Source organism: Suillus paluster, assembly GCF_016628075.1.
Source record: "Suillus paluster strain FC165 chromosome Unknown EDB91scaffold_5, whole genome shotgun sequence".
NCBI classification, from domain to species: domain Eukaryota; kingdom Fungi; phylum Basidiomycota; class Agaricomycetes; order Boletales; family Suillaceae; genus Suillus; species Suillus paluster.
In genome coordinates, this window is record NW_024537565.1 from 1,141,035 (window position 1) to 1,157,134 (window position 16,100).

General features: G+C 49.4%; 8 protein-coding genes and 1 non-coding gene across 9 annotated transcripts; 2 read left to right on the top strand and 7 right to left on the bottom strand.

Moving 5' to 3' along the window:
- Nucleotides 1-169: 169 nt before the first annotated feature.
- Nucleotides 170-2,378, top strand: EDB91DRAFT_1078348 (uncharacterized protein; the record flags this gene model as incomplete). Its single annotated transcript, XM_041315011.1, has 2 exons — nucleotides 170-414; nucleotides 476-2,378. The coding sequence occupies 2 exons, from the start codon at nucleotides 170-172 to the stop codon at nucleotides 2,376-2,378; spliced, it is 2,148 nt and encodes a 715-aa protein (XP_041182313.1).
- A 420-nt stretch (nucleotides 2,379-2,798) lies between these two features.
- EDB91DRAFT_1106307 (cytochrome P450) lies at nucleotides 2,799-5,300 on the bottom strand. Its single transcript, XM_041317470.1, has 9 exons — nucleotides 5,027-5,300; nucleotides 4,892-4,970; nucleotides 4,467-4,839; nucleotides 4,263-4,408; nucleotides 4,064-4,211; nucleotides 3,520-4,015; nucleotides 3,380-3,467; nucleotides 3,223-3,332; nucleotides 2,799-3,172 (listed from the first exon to the last, which is right to left on the bottom strand). The coding sequence occupies exons 1-9, from the start codon at nucleotides 5,194-5,196 to the stop codon at nucleotides 3,079-3,081; spliced, it is 1,704 nt and encodes a 567-aa protein (XP_041182314.1). The 5' UTR covers nucleotides 5,197-5,300; the 3' UTR covers nucleotides 2,799-3,078.
- A 43-nt stretch (nucleotides 5,301-5,343) lies between these two features.
- EDB91DRAFT_1106312 (uncharacterized protein) lies at nucleotides 5,344-7,172 on the bottom strand. Its single transcript, XM_041317471.1, has one exon. The coding sequence runs from the start codon at nucleotides 6,920-6,922 to the stop codon at nucleotides 5,450-5,452; it is 1,473 nt and encodes a 490-aa protein (XP_041182315.1). The 5' UTR covers nucleotides 6,923-7,172; the 3' UTR covers nucleotides 5,344-5,449.
- A 29-nt stretch (nucleotides 7,173-7,201) lies between these two features.
- Nucleotides 7,202-7,273, bottom strand: EDB91DRAFT_t35. Its single transcript has one exon. It is a non-coding gene; the product is annotated as a tRNA-Met (tRNA).
- Nucleotides 7,274-7,640: 367 nt separating this feature from the next.
- EDB91DRAFT_1106319 (Na+ dependent nucleoside transporter C-terminus-domain-containing protein) lies at nucleotides 7,641-10,651 on the bottom strand. The gene is made up of 15 exons (XM_041317472.1): nucleotides 10,433-10,651; nucleotides 9,954-10,382; nucleotides 9,871-9,906; nucleotides 9,628-9,805; nucleotides 9,474-9,571; nucleotides 9,235-9,424; nucleotides 9,137-9,184; nucleotides 9,055-9,086; nucleotides 8,843-8,997; nucleotides 8,531-8,792; nucleotides 8,341-8,480; nucleotides 8,206-8,286; nucleotides 7,961-8,153; nucleotides 7,882-7,905; nucleotides 7,641-7,822 (listed from the first exon to the last, which is right to left on the bottom strand). Exons 2-15 carry the CDS (start codon nucleotides 10,217-10,219, stop codon nucleotides 7,807-7,809), a joined length of 1,719 nt encoding a protein of 572 aa, XP_041182316.1. The 5' UTR covers nucleotides 10,220-10,382; nucleotides 10,433-10,651; the 3' UTR covers nucleotides 7,641-7,806.
- A 577-nt stretch (nucleotides 10,652-11,228) lies between these two features.
- On the bottom strand, nucleotides 11,229-12,957 carry EDB91DRAFT_615487 (WD40-repeat-containing domain protein). The gene is made up of 4 exons (XM_041327893.1): nucleotides 12,879-12,957; nucleotides 12,407-12,828; nucleotides 11,814-12,345; nucleotides 11,229-11,756 (listed from the first exon to the last, which is right to left on the bottom strand). Exons 1-4 carry the CDS (start codon nucleotides 12,913-12,915, stop codon nucleotides 11,479-11,481), a joined length of 1,269 nt encoding a protein of 422 aa, XP_041182317.1. The 5' UTR covers nucleotides 12,916-12,957; the 3' UTR covers nucleotides 11,229-11,478.
- A 109-nt stretch (nucleotides 12,958-13,066) lies between these two features.
- Nucleotides 13,067-14,121, bottom strand: EDB91DRAFT_1106322 (uncharacterized protein). Its single transcript, XM_041317473.1, has 4 exons — nucleotides 14,011-14,121; nucleotides 13,769-13,955; nucleotides 13,610-13,709; nucleotides 13,067-13,529 (listed from the first exon to the last, which is right to left on the bottom strand). Exons 1-4 carry the CDS (start codon nucleotides 14,059-14,061, stop codon nucleotides 13,409-13,411), a joined length of 459 nt encoding a protein of 152 aa, XP_041182318.1. The 5' UTR covers nucleotides 14,062-14,121; the 3' UTR covers nucleotides 13,067-13,408.
- Nucleotides 14,122-14,354: 233 nt separating this feature from the next.
- EDB91DRAFT_1196260 (uncharacterized protein) lies at nucleotides 14,355-15,290 on the top strand (the record flags this gene model as incomplete). The annotated part of the gene is made up of 1 exon (XM_041320591.1): nucleotides 14,355-15,290. A coding segment is annotated over exon 1 (738 nt), but the record flags the coding sequence as incomplete, so codon positions are not given.
- Nucleotides 15,283-16,094, bottom strand: EDB91DRAFT_1106326 (mitochondrial pyruvate carrier). The gene is made up of 5 exons (XM_041317474.1): nucleotides 15,920-16,094; nucleotides 15,761-15,871; nucleotides 15,632-15,705; nucleotides 15,526-15,578; nucleotides 15,283-15,466 (listed from the first exon to the last, which is right to left on the bottom strand). The coding sequence occupies exons 1-5, from the start codon at nucleotides 15,981-15,983 to the stop codon at nucleotides 15,430-15,432; spliced, it is 339 nt and encodes a 112-aa protein (XP_041182320.1). The 5' UTR covers nucleotides 15,984-16,094; the 3' UTR covers nucleotides 15,283-15,429.
- Between the last annotated feature and the right edge of the window lie 6 nt (nucleotides 16,095-16,100).

Here is a 16,100-nt window from a genome sequence, read left to right on the forward strand (position 1 = left end):
ACACTTCTCTCATAATCCCGGTTTAAACCCGTGCTACACCAGTCTACTCGTGCATTTTCTTGACTATGTGAGCGCCCCCAACTGACAGCGTTAGGATATTCTAATTATTCCGACGATTAAAGCTGAACACGCCTATCAATCTCATCGATATCAACGCTTTACGTTTGGCATGTCGCCGACAAATTCTGCTCAACTAATGCAAGAGAACGCCTGCTCCAGACCCTCCCGGCGAGTACCACGTTCGTATTCTTATGACCAACCTCCTTCAAACGACCACAACGTCGTTTCACGACGCCAAGGCGCTTCATCCTTCCCCACCCACGCTCGTTTCCCCTCGGACACATCACACACATCGCGCTTGTCTGACCAACCTGTCTCTTCGACATTGACTCTCTCTCCTGCGTCGACTTCCAGGTTGGTGTATTCCAGACGGCCTCGTGTTCAATCGCTAAAAAATATTCTTGTATTTTCGCAGCGCGTTGTCTTGGTCTGAAAGTTTTAACACCCAAGGACAGCTATCACCCGTAACTCCAGAGCTTTCTTACTCGCCGGCGACCACTATTGCATCTCCTGAAGTGACGCCTATAACTGCATTTCTTTCCGAATTCTATGAACCAGATTCAAAATCGGGTAGCGGCGCCCACACGCTGGTCTGCTTATCCCGAAGCAGCCCTCAACGACTAGATCTCTTTGGAGAGAGAGACAGGATGGGGATGAGAAACAAAAAGCTCCCAGAAATTCCAGCCAGTTGTGTGGTTGGTAAGACCAGTCCGCCTCTTCCAGACGAAATACACTTGACGGAGAGTCTGCCATCAATGTCATCGACCCGTGTGTCATCGGAGCATGGTTCAGAGTACACGCCTCTCGATGTTCCCAAGTCTCGCCGCTTCTGTCGCAACTTTGGAGAGCCTTTCCGACCAAATGACCTCATTCATGATGAATTTCCCACCTATCTCACAAAGGACTTACCGGTGACACATTCGTCCTCCTTGCCTCCATCTCCGCTGGATCATGACATCCTACCCCCACGTTCACGTTCAGAGGTCTGCAACCTCCTCTCAGAGGATGAAACTACTGCCGTCAGGGAATTTCTAAGGGTGTGGGGGTCAAACAATAGGGTGAAGGTGTCTCGATCAAAGTCGCAGATGGGTGAAGATGAGGCTCTAGGCGCCCATAGTGATGACGACTACTCATGGGAGGCGGCAGAAGTTGAGGACGGCTTTGCAGATCTCACGCCTTCTTGCAGCATACTTCTTCAAGAAGTGAGCCAGATGGTCCTCCCGCTTGAAAAGTCGACGATGGAAGGCTTTGCTTCAATCGCATCCACACCTCCGAGCCTCGATACGCCGGATCAATTGACTCAGCATAGCCATGAAATCTCACAGAGCCTGGAACTACCTTCATCTTATCAGTCTGCTGCGCTTGTCAGGAGTCCCAGTATTCTTTTGGACATTGATGGTGCCAACGTGGGTGACGGAACTCCTTCGGGTGTCTGTCAGCGTGTGGACGAACCTCTTGACGTTGCACCTCAACCTTCAGTGACTTCTGGTTCAGTCTCGGGAAGTAATGCTTCCATACGTGAAGATCAAGTTGAAGTGGTGGCTGCCAAGTCGATGGATGTACCCGTCGTTCCCGTCGTTCTAGTGACCCCCCCGGATTGCGACGCGGTTCCCCACCGACAACTCAGTCTTCGCAAAGCCAGATCTGCCGATGGTAACCTAAGGCGCCGCGGACAGATTTTCAACGTGGAGAAGCCGCTCATACATGACGCGTCTAGTGTCGTGGTCGATTTATACAGAGACATGTCCTATGTACCCACCAGGAATCCGCCACCGCTTCCATCTCTACCAGCTCCCTCGGTGAGGCGTGTTTCGGCACTCGACAGGCTTGAATCTAGCTTGTCGAGGCTCAAGGCGCACGGTTCGCATCAGCGGAAGTCCAGCAGGGTAGAAAAGGTTTCTGGAGCTTTGGAAGACCGAAAACCCCCTCCATCCGCTTTCCTACGAGAGCGCAAGCACCAGTCCAGCGTCGCCATTCGTATTCCCGATTGTCCTTCTGGACATGGACGCCACTTCTCGAGCCCCATGCCCGATGTGGCATCAGACAAGAATCGTTCTAGGGCGCCTCGGGCTGAAACCGCTCTCAACAATGCGCGCCTGCAGGAACGCGCGGCAAAGTTGTTCCCATATCCGGAGAACAAAGAGTTGTCTATGAGATCTTTCATGGAGATGGACGTGGCTCCTCCCAAGGCCCCGCCCCCTCGTCGCACATCGAGATTAGGGAGAGTCGCTGCTAGATTGAGCCAGGGGGTAACGAATTGGGGTAAGAATTTTGCTGGATCTAGGGGCGTCAAGGAATCTGCGCTGGGCTCGGTTTGATCTGGTATGCGATCCGTGTACGTGTATATGTTGTTTTGATTTGTACCATGACTTTTTGCATTGTACCACAAGATCAGGTAGCCGTGTATCGATATTGTCTAGCTTTGTAATGTTATGTTCACACCAACTATAATTCCATCAGCTTTTCTATGTTGGAGTCTGGTCTTCAAAAGAATGGTAACTGAACAAGGATTGATGAGGAACAGATAGGCCGCTAATACGTTCCCCTCATACCAGTAGTACAGCGTCGAGATCTGAGGTCTTTGATGAAGTGGAATATCGCTACAATGACCTGGGTAGACGGACATGATTGGCTTCATGTTCCACCAGCACTACGGGTGTCTAAACATTAAGAGGCGCACACTGGTTATTGCCCACAATTGTTCGCAATCATAGGCGGTGGAAAGTCCCTTTCTCGCCTTTCCATGCGGCGACAAGGATACAACTAGTTAACTGAGAACTGAATTAGTACTAGCGCTAGTTGTACATGTGGGTATTGTGAGCAGGGGGATGCGATTCAAAGATGGCCTTGGTTAGGTAGCCGCTTACTTAAAGTTACATAGTCCTAATGTGATATAGTATCTGTTACAGATACAACGTCCCTCTCCCTCCAAGTCTACCACAGTGTCGACCCGTGGTGGGGGGTATGCGTAGGGTATGCGTGCTTAACATATAGTAGATGTAGAAATACTTAGAGGTGCTAGGAAGTGGCAATCGACACAAGTGGTTTTACAAGCAGTGGACACTGGCTTCCTTTTTTAAACTGTCCGGAAACATATGGCCTGGTGAGCACGCTGTTAAATGTGTCAGCAGGTAACCCGGGACTATTATGTGCGCGACTTACACGTTGGCTTTGTATATTCTTTTGTCTGTTTCGGCAAAGGTGAAAGTCGTCAGAAGGATGTAGAGAAATGTCTTCATCTCGATCATGGAAAAACGCATCCCGATGCATGACTGAAGATCTAAATTAGTGATGCCGACAAAGTCTTAGTAAAGCTTACCCTCGGTCCAGCGGAGAAGGTCAAAAGATTAGAGTATAAGCCTGGAAGTGACAGCACATCCTCCGAAAGATGATCCCATCGGTCAGGGCTGCGAGTTCTCTTCGTGACGTGGTTCAATTAAATGGGTTGAAAAAGCTTACTCAAAATCCCAAGCATTGGCCCCCCATATGCCCTTGTCGAGATTGAAGGCCTCAACCGGGACATGCACAAAGCTCCCCTTCGGCACACGTATAGTCTTTTGCTCCGAGATCGTGCCGTCGCTCAGGTGGACAGGATATGATACAGGTATCTCGTCATCTTGTGTTGCAACGCGGAGGGAAGAATGGACTGGAGGGATTACACGTAACGACTCCCGACAGACGTTGTTCAGGTATGGTAAGTTCTGCAGGGTGTTGTGCAGAGACTCGATTTCTTCAGCTGACAGTCGGGATATTGGAGTAGTTGATACAATAGAGAGAAGTTCCGTGCGAAGACGAGTTTGCAATTCTGGATGCCTTGCAAGGAGCAGAAGCGTCCACGTTAGAGCGAGAGATGTTGTGTCAGATCCTGCGAACATGAAGGTATTAATATTGTGTAATATATCTTCGTCGGAAATTCGCTGGTCCGGTGGAAGATCCGTTGCAATATTGGATTTCACTACGAATCTGTCAGCTGGCCGAAATGAAGAAACGACGACAGGCTCACGCAGCAGACTTAGCAAATCTTTGCCGGCATATGCGGAACCGTTCTTCTCTCCATCCAAGATTCTGGTTTTCTTCTGCTGCACTAGCTTCCCTGCTACGCGGCGAATAGTTTCTTGGCATCTGTGGACGGTCTTAACCCTCTTATCAGGCTGCAAAGCTCAGTCAGGATCACACTCGTGAAGGAAGCGATGTAAACGTACGAAAAGACTATTTAGGATGGGAAAGTAAATCCCCAGAACTGTCCTGACGCCATCTCCTTGCGAGACGGCAATCTCGAACATCTCCTTATACGCAGCAAAGAGCTCGTCCGACTCATTTTGTATAGCATTGAAGTGGTAGTCAAAACCTATGAATTATGTGTGAATGGTCAGATAAGACTGGGTGTACGACCCAACATGAATTACCTGCTAGCCCAATTACGTCGAAGGTAGCTCGACTGATCCAATGACAAACGTCTATTTCTATCTGGTCGGAATTCTGCTTTTCCGAAGTTGCCTCACATTCCTTCACTGCCTGAATCATGTCCATCCATTTATCTTTGAGTTCTTCTCCCTTGCCGAAGACAAGAGGTACAAGGGCTCGCATGTTCTGAACGGAGAATGCAGGAGTGGCGACTCGGCGTTGACGCTTATGAACATGACCTTCTGCAGCAAGCATACCACAACCAATGAGGCTCGTGATGAGCCTCCGAGATTGCCACGGTTTCTCGTAGATTGTGCTGTTCTTTAGTACGTGTGCAACAGAAACAGGGTCAAGCGGGAGAAGGCGTTCGTCCCACTACGTCGAACAGTTATTCGCGGGTTTCGTAATTTACAGACCAGTCACTCACGGGACCAAGCCCCCTTATACGGACATTCCTGCCATATTTCTCTACATAGGCAGCATGAGTCTTGGGTGACCTGAATGGGCTTCACATGGACAAGTGCTGAGCAGAAAGGCCTAGTGAGAGGGGCGGAGAACTTACTCGAGCACAGGTGACATGTGGTTGTCCAGTGGCCCCTTCAACGGTGGTCCAGCCAACTTTCTGAGGGGGTTGAACCGCGGTGCTATAATGACATGGTACACAAGATAACTTGAAAGCAATAGAGCGATAGCAGAAGGGAAACTGAAGAAAATAGTAAAGAAAGAAATCATGGCGCGCTCCAATCACCCTGGGTAGGCCGTGGTAGTTAGTCCAGTCCAACGTTGGAACAGCATGGATATATATCTCATGGAGCTACAGAGGACAATAGATGACGTGACCTGTCACTCACACGTCTGTCACACTTACATTTCCGATTTCATTCACGAGGCTTGTTGCAGGCTTACCAACGTGAGTCCAATTTCCTTCTATTAATACCTTCAATCTACATCGTGCTTCCGTTCATCATGATAGAGTTGTTCTTATTTATGGACGTGGCAGTACAATGGAAGGAGGAAGTGGAAAGTCATCGAGGTTCACTGCACTGTAGCTGCTTGCCAGGGTCGCTAACGTCATCTGGGATCCGAGGAGGTCTCGAAGGTCGGGCCGTAGACTAGTCTCGCGCCCTGGTGGAAGAAGCAGTTCCGCAATCGAGGGTGTCATCATGGTGTTATCGCTGGCTGCATGTTCGGTTTCTGCATCTGATGGCTCATCGTCCTCGTCTGTCTCGTCTTCATTGCCTGTTGTTTTGATGCCTAACGACAGCAGAATGGGCTTGTCCATCTGCATACTCCTCGTCTGAACTCTTCGCAGCTCGAAAATCTCCTCTCTCAAGCTTTCGCGGTCTGCGCTTGCTCCAGTGCCGAGAGTCTGCAAAGATGCCGTGGAGACCAGTCCAAAACCAGAGAGGCTCACGCTCATTCCTATGGGTACGGAGGTCGGAACGCCTATTTCCTGTGCGTCCATCCGGGCTTCCGCGCAATCCTCCTCGACGATAGAGCCTGCTTCCACTGCTTTTGATAATCGAAGGCTTGCAAACGATCTGGCTCGGGATGCCATGTGGACAGACGACGCGAAGGCAACGGAATCTAGGGAACGCTGTATGGCAAGGCCCAACGTGAGGGCGATCTCACTTTCGCTCTGACTTTGACAGTCATCTTCGCACTCCTCGAGTATGCAATGCAAAAGCGGCCTGGGATAACTCAAGGATTCCGGTGCATACGAAAAATCCGACCACGTTGTCCGCTGCGGCAACTCTGTGGACCGTTCTGTAGGAGTACGTGATGTATGCGATGCTTCTGGGGATTCCGCGTCCTTGCGATGCAAGCCTGCGTGAGTCTTCCAGAAAATCCGTGAGAACCAGGTCGATGCCATTGTTGTTTCCACAGGACGAGTCGCATGTTCCAGATGAAGTGCCGGACTCCCCATGTACGTTGGGGAATATCGAAGCGACGATGCAGATGAATCTAGACTCTTCTCGTTGAAGACATCTTTCCCTTTGTCCTGCACTAAGTCTGTCCCGCCCTTGCTACCCCCCTCTCCAGTCTCCCGGCAACGTCTATTCCGCCGCTTCAAGATTTCTCCTGCGACGATAACGCCCAGCAGGCTCCCCATGACCACGACTGCGACAGCAACCACTGCTATCACGTTGCCTCCCGACTTCCCGTTGGGGATCGTTAAAGGCAATTGCTGAGCAAGAATCCCCGTTGGCGTCTGATCTACCGTGATGAGGTGCTCGGGCAGGAGGGTACCACTCGCAGTACTTTCTGCATGCGGTGTAGACGTCGATTGCGCTGGCAGCGTAGAAGTTGGATATGTAAACAATGGATGGTACTCGGCGGGGTGTGTCGTATTGATAGCCCCTTCGTAGCGAGCTCGGTGCCCATGTCCGAATATGCGGTGGTGAATTCTGCGTTTCCCCGTGCCTGTAGCGAATGTTGTGGCAGTAGTTGGAGCCATTGCTTCTAGTTCCCAGGTTGGTTGGCAGCACGGCGGGTGGGCGGTGATATTTGTAGGTGATGGAAGTGGTGAAGATCAAGGTCGAGCGAGCTACATCCAGTCCGTCACGCTGGTGGCTGACCCGCGCCTCAAAATGTCTTGTTTGCCCCACCCTATGATAGCGACATGTATGTAGGACTGTGTTCTTCATAAGTTATCAGTGACTAGTTGAAGTTCTATGACACTCGTCAGCGGACTGCATAATAAGGACGCGTCGTTCGCCGCCAAAACAAAAAAATATAGCAGCAACTGGTTTCGATCCAGTGACCTCAGGGTTATGAGCCCTGCACGCTTCCACTGCGTCATGCTGCTGTTATGCAGTTTGGCACAGGCTGCCTGCTATCGGTCACCACAACTTCGGTCAACCACTGGTTCGGACACTTTGCAATAGCTCACACAATTCAGCTTCAATAAATATTCTATCTCACCACATATCATTGTACACATATTATAAGCTACTGTGAAGTTGAATCATCGAAATTGGTGGAGAAATGATTGAGATAGTTGTTAAGGTGTGACAGAGCAGCTGAGTTCGCTTCAGACAGCCAGTGACATGACTTACTACCCTACCCAGTGACATTGTGACTGTCTGAACCAGTAGTTGACCGAAGTTGTGGTAACTGATAGTATATGCCAGTGGCTGACCATCTTGGATTGTTTCATCGCTCGAGCAGTAACGGCGTAAGGATCCGAAGTTTAAGATCGAAGACTGGTTAATTGAGCTGGCAAGCTGGGTATCATCACAATGCTGGTTCTACCGATCTTACCCTTGTGAAGGCTCAGGTATATTACGAAAACTATGTATAACGCCACAGCTCAACCATTCTTCCAAGATACTGTGCATGCTATATGAGCATGCCACTTTAAGATAAACAAAGTTAGCTTCCAGACGCTGTGACCAAGATCGTCCAAGTACTCACGCGATACCAGCCGTTTGGAGGGTTCTGCAGAGCAAAGCTTTTGTTACTCGACGAAAAACAGGACAAATCAAGAACGCACGAAATAAATCCACAAATCATAGCGGACATCGCAATTTTCGCAATGGTTTTGCCCCGCGATGGTGCCAAGGCGCTGAGCACACCAATCTGCACACCTAGCGATCCGAGATTTGCAAATCCACAAAGAGAATACGATGCAATCGTAAAGGCACGTTGCGACAAGGGGTTTGAACTTGTTTGGATGCTTGATAGTTCTGCAATAATTAAGCATCAGCCAGACCCCATAAAACGGTGTCGCAGGAGTACCTAAGTACGCAACAAATTCGTTTTCAATTAGCTTCGTTGCCAACAGCTGTGAGACTCGGAGGATCTCAGCGCTGGGGACACCTACGAGATATCAGCTTGGATACATAGCTCAAGATTGCAGGGACGTATGCGCACCCAAAAAGAAGGCGATAGGATACCCGATGTATCCCAAAACTAGCTGTAGAGTAAGTTGGTGGATGCCGAATCCACGACCGACCCATGTCAAGACGGCATTGATGGTGGCGACGAGTGACAAGATCGTCAACACATTAGTGCTACCGGACTTAGCTGAGTGTCACATCGATGACCATTTCAAGAAGCTCACAGAATTTGTCCCGCGACATTCAGGCCAAACAGACCTCCCAAAGAGAATGCGTGAAGAGCGTTGACTGGTCGGTTCTTATCCGCATCCCCGCGGTCCACGACTATGCGACCACGAGTGACGGGTTCCTCAACTTCAGGGATCCGTAGCTTGCTGATGGAAATAGAAGCAGGTATGCTCATGACGGATGAGGTGATGAGATTCTGCGGCGGAACTCCTAGTGCAATGTATGCGGTTAAAACGGCTCCGGAGATAGTGGAGAAACCTTGAATACGTAAATTTTAACGTCCCAATAGCAAAATACTGTGGACAAACCAGAGGTCATGACAAGATGAAGTTCCGATGGGGTCATGATATCAACGTAAGGCTTGACCAAACACGCAGACTCTCCTTGTCCAACCCAAGGAGAAGCAGCCGCGACGACCGCCTCAGCGCCGGACACGTTCATGAGCTTAAAGAAGAACCATGCACTTATATTTTAAAAATGAATTCCATTCTCTGATGCATAATATGCTTCGTGTACTCACAATCCTTTGACGATCCATTGCATGACCCCAAGCTTTCGTACAAATTAGCACTGGCCGCTCAAAGTAAAGCCTAGTCACTGACATAGTACAGCATTTGAATCGTGGCAATGAAGAAGATAACCGCGGAGAGCTGCAATTTTATCAGTTACGCATTCACGCTTGAGGATACTATCATCATACCGTGTTTATGAAGAACCATTTCTTCGCAATAGTTTCTGCATCGAAGAAGAACTGAGCTCCGACAAGGGATTCCGACAAGAAATCATTTGCGAGATCGGCAATGTACTTGAAGAGGGAAAACCCAGCGCCAGACTTGAGGACAAAAAGAGCGATAGCCTGTTGGAGGATCAGTCCAACTATCACAGTGGGCCTTGCATTCTAAATCAATAGATGTAGTAGGCGGACAGAGAGGCACCAACCAGCAAATGGCCGATCTGTTCGTGGAACTCAAGTAGAAACCACACTGGAAAACAAACAACCCAAGTACTGAGATTGCTCGATGTCCATAATCGGTATTCTACAGCGGCGACATTAGATTAATGTCAAAAGCTCATCCACGATGATATAACTCACGCCAGTGAGTGGGAATCCGAAAGCAGACCCAAACACGATGCCAAGAAGGCAGAGCCATCCAGTTGTCAATCTCACTTTCCGGGGAAGTCTGTACCAAGGCTCCTGAATGTATGGTATCCATACAGCAGCGACAGGCTCCGTCACCACCGAATTGGGTATGAAGCGGAACGCGATAGTGCTTGACGGTGCGGATAATCGGTTTAGCCCCAGGGCGATATTGAATGCAGAGATATCGCTGCTTACATTAAGAAAAACCACGCGAAAATTGTCTGCACGAGCCTTCGAAGAATAACTTAAAAAAATCAAGGAGACTATGTCACACATACCATCGTCCGCGTGTCGCTTTCAAGATGGTGGAAGATATCCACCACCCGAGGATGAGTGCAGCGAGGCCAATCAAGACGATAACACGTAACTTCTTGTCGAACGACGTCTTCGCTTGGATCCCTTCCTTGTCGGCGTCCACCAGACCACCTTCAGTGTCTACAGTATTGGATGCAGTTGCCTTTTTTTCATCAGAGGTGGTGGAGACGGACGTCTTTCTCTGCACGAATTGGTTCTCTTCATCGAAGCCGCCTGCTGAAGCTGCCATGCTGGAAGGTCAGAAGGAACGCAGAGATGCGCGTTAATTCTATAGCCTATCTTTATTTCATATCTGCTAGAACCCGAGCAACCTCGTGGATGTGGTGGTTCCATGCGGGTTACGGCTTAATCGATATCTCGGCTACAGTCTGTTAGGCACGCTGGCACGTTATCTTTGAAATTGAGGCGAAAAATATATACGTTAACCAGAATTAAAACCTGCCTGGTATCGGATCTGCATTTGATTGTGCGTGGCAGGTCGCAACCGGGCCGGAGTATCTGCCTTGTGACAAGCTGGACTGCTGTAGCTGGACGAGGATAAATGGGTGACTTCCTGCAAGGTTTTCTGTTGATCCTCAGGCCTTATGCCTTAGCCGGATAGCCCCGCTGGATTTGGAAGGTAGCTGTCAATGCCTCGCACTCGTCTGTAAATCTGCTAATCTGTGGAGGGGTAGCTACCCCTCCATAGATTTCTATAAATTTCTATAAATTGTCGGAGCGCACTAAATGTCTGATTTGGGTAATTTTCTTACTCTTTTTAAATGGTTCGCTCACGGAGTTGTCGTCCGGATCATTGGTGTTGTTCCCAGTCCATCGTCTTGCTGAGTTCTTACGGTTTACAGATTCTGTCCGTAAATCAGCCGATGTCGAGCGGTCAAACTTTTACAGACAAGCTTGTTTCTGTAAATTCTTACGGGAAGTCAACCAGTGACACGACAACTCAGTCACTGCGTAGCACTAGTCTCCCCCTAGGCAGACCCATTGAATAGAAGGAAGATAGTCGTTCATTGCGCAGCACTGCGCTTGTCCAGGATATCTCGTTGAAATTATGGTCCCTGCAATGACAGAGAATTCGAGGCCAAGCAGAAACAATGAAAAGTCTTGACAAGTTCGTATCCAGATAGCCCGAAGAAAGAACTTCATGAAAATGAAGAAAATTATAAGGCCTCTTATTTATGGCGCGGATCCAAAATTCAATTGCAAATGGACCATGTTCGTCGATGCCAGGTTCAGGGGCAGCCTCCGCGGGTCCAAGTTGGTGAGTTTGTAACGGCTGTTCGATCGAGCGGGGATTATTGCCGCCAAACGCGACTCATCAGGAAACATGAGGTATATAAGAGCGCGCGTCTGTGGGATAACGAAGATAGCGGAAAAGAGGATGAGCCTGAATGTGTCAAGGCCATAGAGTGGGCAGCTCAAAGGGTCAAGCGCACACCCATGTTAAATATCACTACAGTAACCATAATTCCGATTTCCGAATCAATCGATTCACACCTTGAGTGCCTTGATAGACTTCCCGCTCGCAATTGCTAGCCACTCTCCAGGCGCTGTCGAGTGACCCGTATTCATCGTCATCCCTGGTATCTGAGGGGACCATGCGAGGTTGGTTACTTCACTATTCGCAGAATAGGCCATTATCGGATCAGTGACCACACGTTTCTTCACGTCCGGTCGCGGTGAATTCAAACGAGAATTTGCGGTGCGCGGAGAGGTTGCCGACTGCGTGTAGGGAGCGAGGTCCCAAAGTAGAACTTGGCAATCATCCCCTGCATATAAAGTTCAGGTCGGACGCAAGGCATGAGTTGATTTGTTGCAGTGCTCACCTGCGGTAGCCAGTGTTGGTCTATCCGTTGTACTCCATCCCATCGCGTTTACTTGTGCGCGGTGCCCTCTTAGCTCTATCACTGGCTGACCAGGACTCCGCATGTCCAAAATCTGTACATCCTGTCCATCCATATGAAATGTGGACATGTAGTTCGAGTCAGCGGGGTTGAATGCAATGCGCAACAGAGGTGATGTAGGTAGACGCGATGATGCTGAGGAAGCGGGCGGACCGCTTTTGGGTGTCGGGGTTTCGTACAGAATGGTGGAATGTTCGAGACTCCGTAGGTCGAACGCACGAAGACTACCATCTGCACCGACCGATACGAATATATCTGTCGATCCCGGGAGCCATGCAACGTCGTAGACTTCTCGATCGTGGGCGATAAGTTGCGTTATTGCAGTGGACGTATCGATGTTCCAGACGGTACACGTCGTGTCTATCGATGACGTAACAACTAAACTGGGGGCTTTCTCGTTCCAAGAGAAGCTGGTTAATGGTGGACCAGTGGACTGGCTTTGCACTTTGGATTGCTGAAACGCATGATGCATCAGTGTTTCCCATGAATCAGGACGTGAGGTTGCAATCACATACCCCAGATAGTGCCGTCTTAAGTGTCAACCGATGCCCTCCGCCCGTGGGTTGCCTCCCAACATAAGCCGACGACGCTGGTGGTGCATCTCCAAAATACTCCCATACCCTCAACGCATCTCCAGTCGTTGCAAGCAGCTCTGCGGCCGGCGCTTTGCCAGTCCATGGGAAGCCGCTCGCACTCGCAGGTTGCCATTGCAGATTGGTTGCTGGGTATCCATGGTTTGCCTCCACCAGGGTCACAAAGTCGGGGTAATCAGTATAATCATCCTCAACAAGGACGCGCTCATCCTGAAGCCCCACGATAGCGATCCGATTCCGGTAGTCTTCAGTGAAGGATGCAATTCCGAGACGGAATGCCGATCGTGGACGAGATTGATGTCCAGGTGCGGTTGACTTACACCAATCGAGCGCGTGTACAGGCCCTGAGCAAGATGAGGAATGTCGAGAAGTGATGACAAGGAATCGGACTTACATGGTGCTTCGTATTGAAGCAGAGTTGTTTGGGTCATGGCGTATGCTGTAGCGCGTTCGATGTGGCGTGGAGGTCATGAGACATTTGTACAGCTTCGATCAAACTTCGATATATTTGTACTTAGCAATTGCTTAACAGATGAATTTTTCTAAATGCTAATAAGTTGGTTCAAACGAATTCACACTTGATTTGGCGTCAAAGCAACAGAGCATTCGTGTTACAACGGAGCAAGATATGTACAGCGAGAGCATATTTAGCAAACGTAGCAGTGCAGTATGATATTGGCCGATATTTTGATGTCGAGTGGTGGCCGAAGGCTCGGAGATTGACCGGGTGTCGATCACGAGAAGGGCGGTGAAGTCGAAGGAGGCGGATAGAGGTGATGGTTACTGTTAGCGGCGCGAGGGAGACGAATATGGGATCGATGTCGAAAATTGGAGTGACCAGTCGAGCCAAGGGAAAAGCAAATCACGAGGGATAATCAGCAAAATAAAATAAAAAAAGAAACAGGTGCCATGATGTCGATGACTTCAGTCCGAATCTACCATGGAAATTGCGCCGCATTGTTCACAAAAGCTCCACATCGTCCTGGAGCCGTCGGGACCAGCGGAACAGGCGACACGAAGTTTGGGTATTTGTGAGCAATGCGAACTGGAATTTATCGCATTATGGAGGCGGGAGGGAGTCACAAATCAGGGTCACGGTAAGAAACGAGCCATACATGTACTTACCCATGGTGAGTAAATGAGCTTGCAGGTTGCAGCAGCCCAACCGCCTTTGCAGAGTCGTCCGGCTGGTAGTCGACGACCGGGGTAAAACGAGGGTACAAAGCTAAAACATGCGCACACCAGTGTCAGACTCAGTAACATTCAAGTCTTGGGTGTACATACGAGAGTTGTGGTCGATGCCATCCGAGTATTCAGATGAACCACTTGACGAGCTGGCAGTAGAATGAAGGCGGGTATGATTATTTTCAGGGAAAAATGAGACGGCGTCAGATGAGGGAGATTCAGACATAGCAATGTCGGTGTCAGGTTCATAGTTGGGGAAGGGAACCATTTTCAACTGCTTGGCGACCTGATGAGTGCGTATTAGAGCGGGGAAGTAAAGGACATAAAACAAAAACAATGACCTGAGGGCACTCATCACTGGCATCGAAGTCGAACTTGCGCTTCATGACCATGGTGTCGATGTTGAATATAGAGTACTGATGTATGGTGAGACAAGGTTTATGGATACCAGTGAGTTGTTGGGAAAGGAGCAAATTCGATATAAGCTCGAACTTATACACGATCGAGTTTGTCGGTGTTTGGTACATATTCGCGGAGCGAAGACATCACAGGAAATGTCGGAGTTCCAATATTGGTGGTCGGCTTGGCCGGCTGGTATCATGCCGTTATGATCCCATTGGTGAGTTCCTGGTGGATCTCGTATTTACATGTCTCCATTTGGTATTTAATTACTGTGCCGGTGGCAAAGTGTCACAAAACTACGTAACGGCATCTGGTGGCAATGCCAGCACTGTTAATGCCACCGGGCCACGTTCGCGTCAACCTAGGCAAGCACTTAGTGGCACTGGCAACTTGAACAAGACGTGTCACACGTACTACTTACGATTCAACGCTGACCTTTGCAACTTGAAACTTAGGCACTGCAATTGATATCATAGTAATCATGGATCCGGCAGGCATCCCCCTACCAGCTTTTCTAGACCCCTTGCTTGACCTTCTCGCCGAGCAGCTTCCCCCATCTCTGTATTCATTTCTGGTCTCATTCCTCTCGCACGCACTTGCATTATTCACTGCACTTGTTTCGTTGATCTCATCCCTCATTTCCTCCAAACCATGGCAATGGGACGCGCAAACCATCATTCCTCCCCTCATCAGTTTTCTCGCCGCATATCTCGCATTGGTCAGCCTATATAGGACTACAAGTTGGATGATCAGAACCAGTATCTGGTTCATCAAGTGGGGTATCATCTTCGGAGCGCTCACTGCAGGGCTGGGGTGGTACATGGGCAATCAGAACGTGGGTGTTGGGAACAGAAGCATCGTGTCCAGCTTGGGCGGATTTATGTGGGATGTGCTGAATGGCCAAGGCCAGCACACTCCCGATACCCAGCGTTCATCGCGGACACCCAAGACACGTTCACAACCCAAGTCAAATGACCGTCCCAGAAAACCGTGGGAGTCATTTGAAAAGCACAAACAATGGCAGCATAAGGATCACGACGGGAACCAGGAGGGAAATGACGCTCAAAAGATAATGTCGAACATCGTGGAGGCTGCCAATCGCGTATTAGTGGAGGGCGGATGGTGGGACGTAGCTCGGGGAATTTTTGACGGGTCGAGCTCGGATGATAAAGCTACTAGCAGCGACAACCAGCATCGCGGTGGGACGAAGAAGACCAGGAACCGATGATATCTTTTCGAGCGTAGACATGACTTATATCACTGTACATATTTGATTCGAACAGGAGGAATTCGGGTGCTTTGACAAAGTGACATTGCAAGAACAATACGAATAGAAAGCAAGACTTCTACGACGCTAATCAGGCCTTGACCGCCTCTGGGTTATTGTACCGGTGACTGATGAATGTCTCGATAGTCAGTAAGAAATACAAACGCCTGCTTGACCTGAAACTCACTTTGCAATCCGGGCCAACTGACCCAGACCTGTGGAGCCGACAAAGAAGTTCACCTGCGCAACCGACCCATGAGTGATCACCATCGAGAAAACTCGTCGACCCTTACCGCTGCCAGACTGTAGTTTATCGGAGTAATGACCAAAGAGTACCTCACCCAGATGAAACCTGTGCATGCGAGAGCTATCCGGCAAAATTTGAATGGTGACACGGAGTTCCAGTAACGCATCATACGCACCAACGTTTTGTGATATACTGAGTTTATCTGCTGGCCGACTCAAGTCCCTCACTCCAGCAGCAACTAGACACCACTTCATCATTGGCGCCCAGAAGAAGACAGTCTTCGGGCCTGTAGTGAAGTCAGCGCCATTCCTGCATCAACGGACATCCCACGTACCGGCTGGATGATTCATGAACGCGGAAAATTTCGACCCTGCGGCCGCAGATGCTGCACCAGACATTTGTGAATGACTTGATGAGGACAGGCAAAGAAACGAATATCAAGGTGAGTAAGAAACTGGCAACTTGAGCCTTCACGGGTGAGCGTGAACTTTCAGCAGGTTATTCGGCCCTTCGGG

What these genes read in the sequence shown, in the direction of transcription:
- EDB91DRAFT_1106307 (XM_041317470.1), bottom strand. Translation starts at nt 5,196, where the DNA reads ATGATTTCTTTCTTTACTATTTTCTTCAGTTTCCCTTCTGCTATCGCT. An exon ending in CCATCCTAAATAGTCTTTTC is followed by an intron (nt 4,212 to 4,262) that starts GTACGTTTACAT and finishes TGAGCTTTGCAG; the next exon opens with CCTGATAAGAGGGTTAAGAC. An exon ending in CCTTCTCCGCTGGACCGAGG is followed by an intron (nt 3,333 to 3,379) that starts GTAAGCTTTACT and finishes TTAGATCTTCAG; the next exon opens with TCATGCATCGGGATGCGTTT.
- EDB91DRAFT_1106319 (XM_041317472.1), bottom strand. Translation starts at nt 10,219, where the DNA reads ATGGCAGCTTCAGCAGGCGGCTTCGATGAAGAGAACCAATTCGTGCAG. An exon ending in TCATCTTGTCATGACCTCTG is followed by an intron (nt 8,793 to 8,842) that starts GTTTGTCCACAG and finishes TACGTATTCAAG; the next exon opens with GTTTCTCCACTATCTCCGGA. An exon ending in ATGATTTGTGGATTTATTTC is followed by an intron (nt 7,906 to 7,960) that starts GTGCGTTCTTGA and finishes TTTGCTCTGCAG; the next exon opens with AACCCTCCAAACGGCTGGTA.
- EDB91DRAFT_615487 (XM_041327893.1), bottom strand. Translation starts at nt 12,915, where the DNA reads ATGACCCAAACAACTCTGCTTCAATACGAAGCACCAT. An exon ending in GCTTCAATACGAAGCACCAT is followed by an intron (nt 12,829 to 12,878) that starts GTAAGTCCGATT and finishes CATCTTGCTCAG; the next exon opens with GGCCTGTACACGCGCTCGAT. An exon ending in TTAAGACGGCACTATCTGGG is followed by an intron (nt 12,346 to 12,406) that starts GTATGTGATTGC and finishes CATGCGTTTCAG; the next exon opens with CAATCCAAAGTGCAAAGCCA.
- EDB91DRAFT_1106312 (XM_041317471.1), bottom strand. Translation starts at nt 6,922, where the DNA reads ATGGCTCCAACTACTGCCACAACATTCGCTACAGGCACGGGGAAACGC.
- EDB91DRAFT_1106326 (XM_041317474.1), bottom strand. Translation starts at nt 15,983, where the DNA reads ATGTCTGGTGCAGCATCTGCGGCCGCAGGGTCGAAATTTTCCGCGTTC. An exon ending in TAAACTACAGTCTGGCAGCG is followed by an intron (nt 15,579 to 15,631) that starts GTAAGGGTCGAC and finishes TCGGTTGCGCAG; the next exon opens with GTGAACTTCTTTGTCGGCTC. An exon ending in CAGTTGGCCCGGATTGCAAA is followed by an intron (nt 15,467 to 15,525) that starts GTGAGTTTCAGG and finishes GACATTCATCAG; the next exon opens with TCACCGGTACAATAACCCAG.
- EDB91DRAFT_1106322 (XM_041317473.1), bottom strand. Translation starts at nt 14,061, where the DNA reads ATGGTCATGAAGCGCAAGTTCGACTTCGATGCCAGTGATGAGTGCCCT. An exon ending in CCAGTGATGAGTGCCCTCAG is followed by an intron (nt 13,956 to 14,010) that starts GTCATTGTTTTT and finishes CGCACTCATCAG; the next exon opens with GTCGCCAAGCAGTTGAAAAT. An exon ending in AGCTCATTTACTCACCATGG is followed by an intron (nt 13,530 to 13,609) that starts GTAAGTACATGT and finishes GATAAATTCCAG; the next exon opens with TTCGCATTGCTCACAAATAC.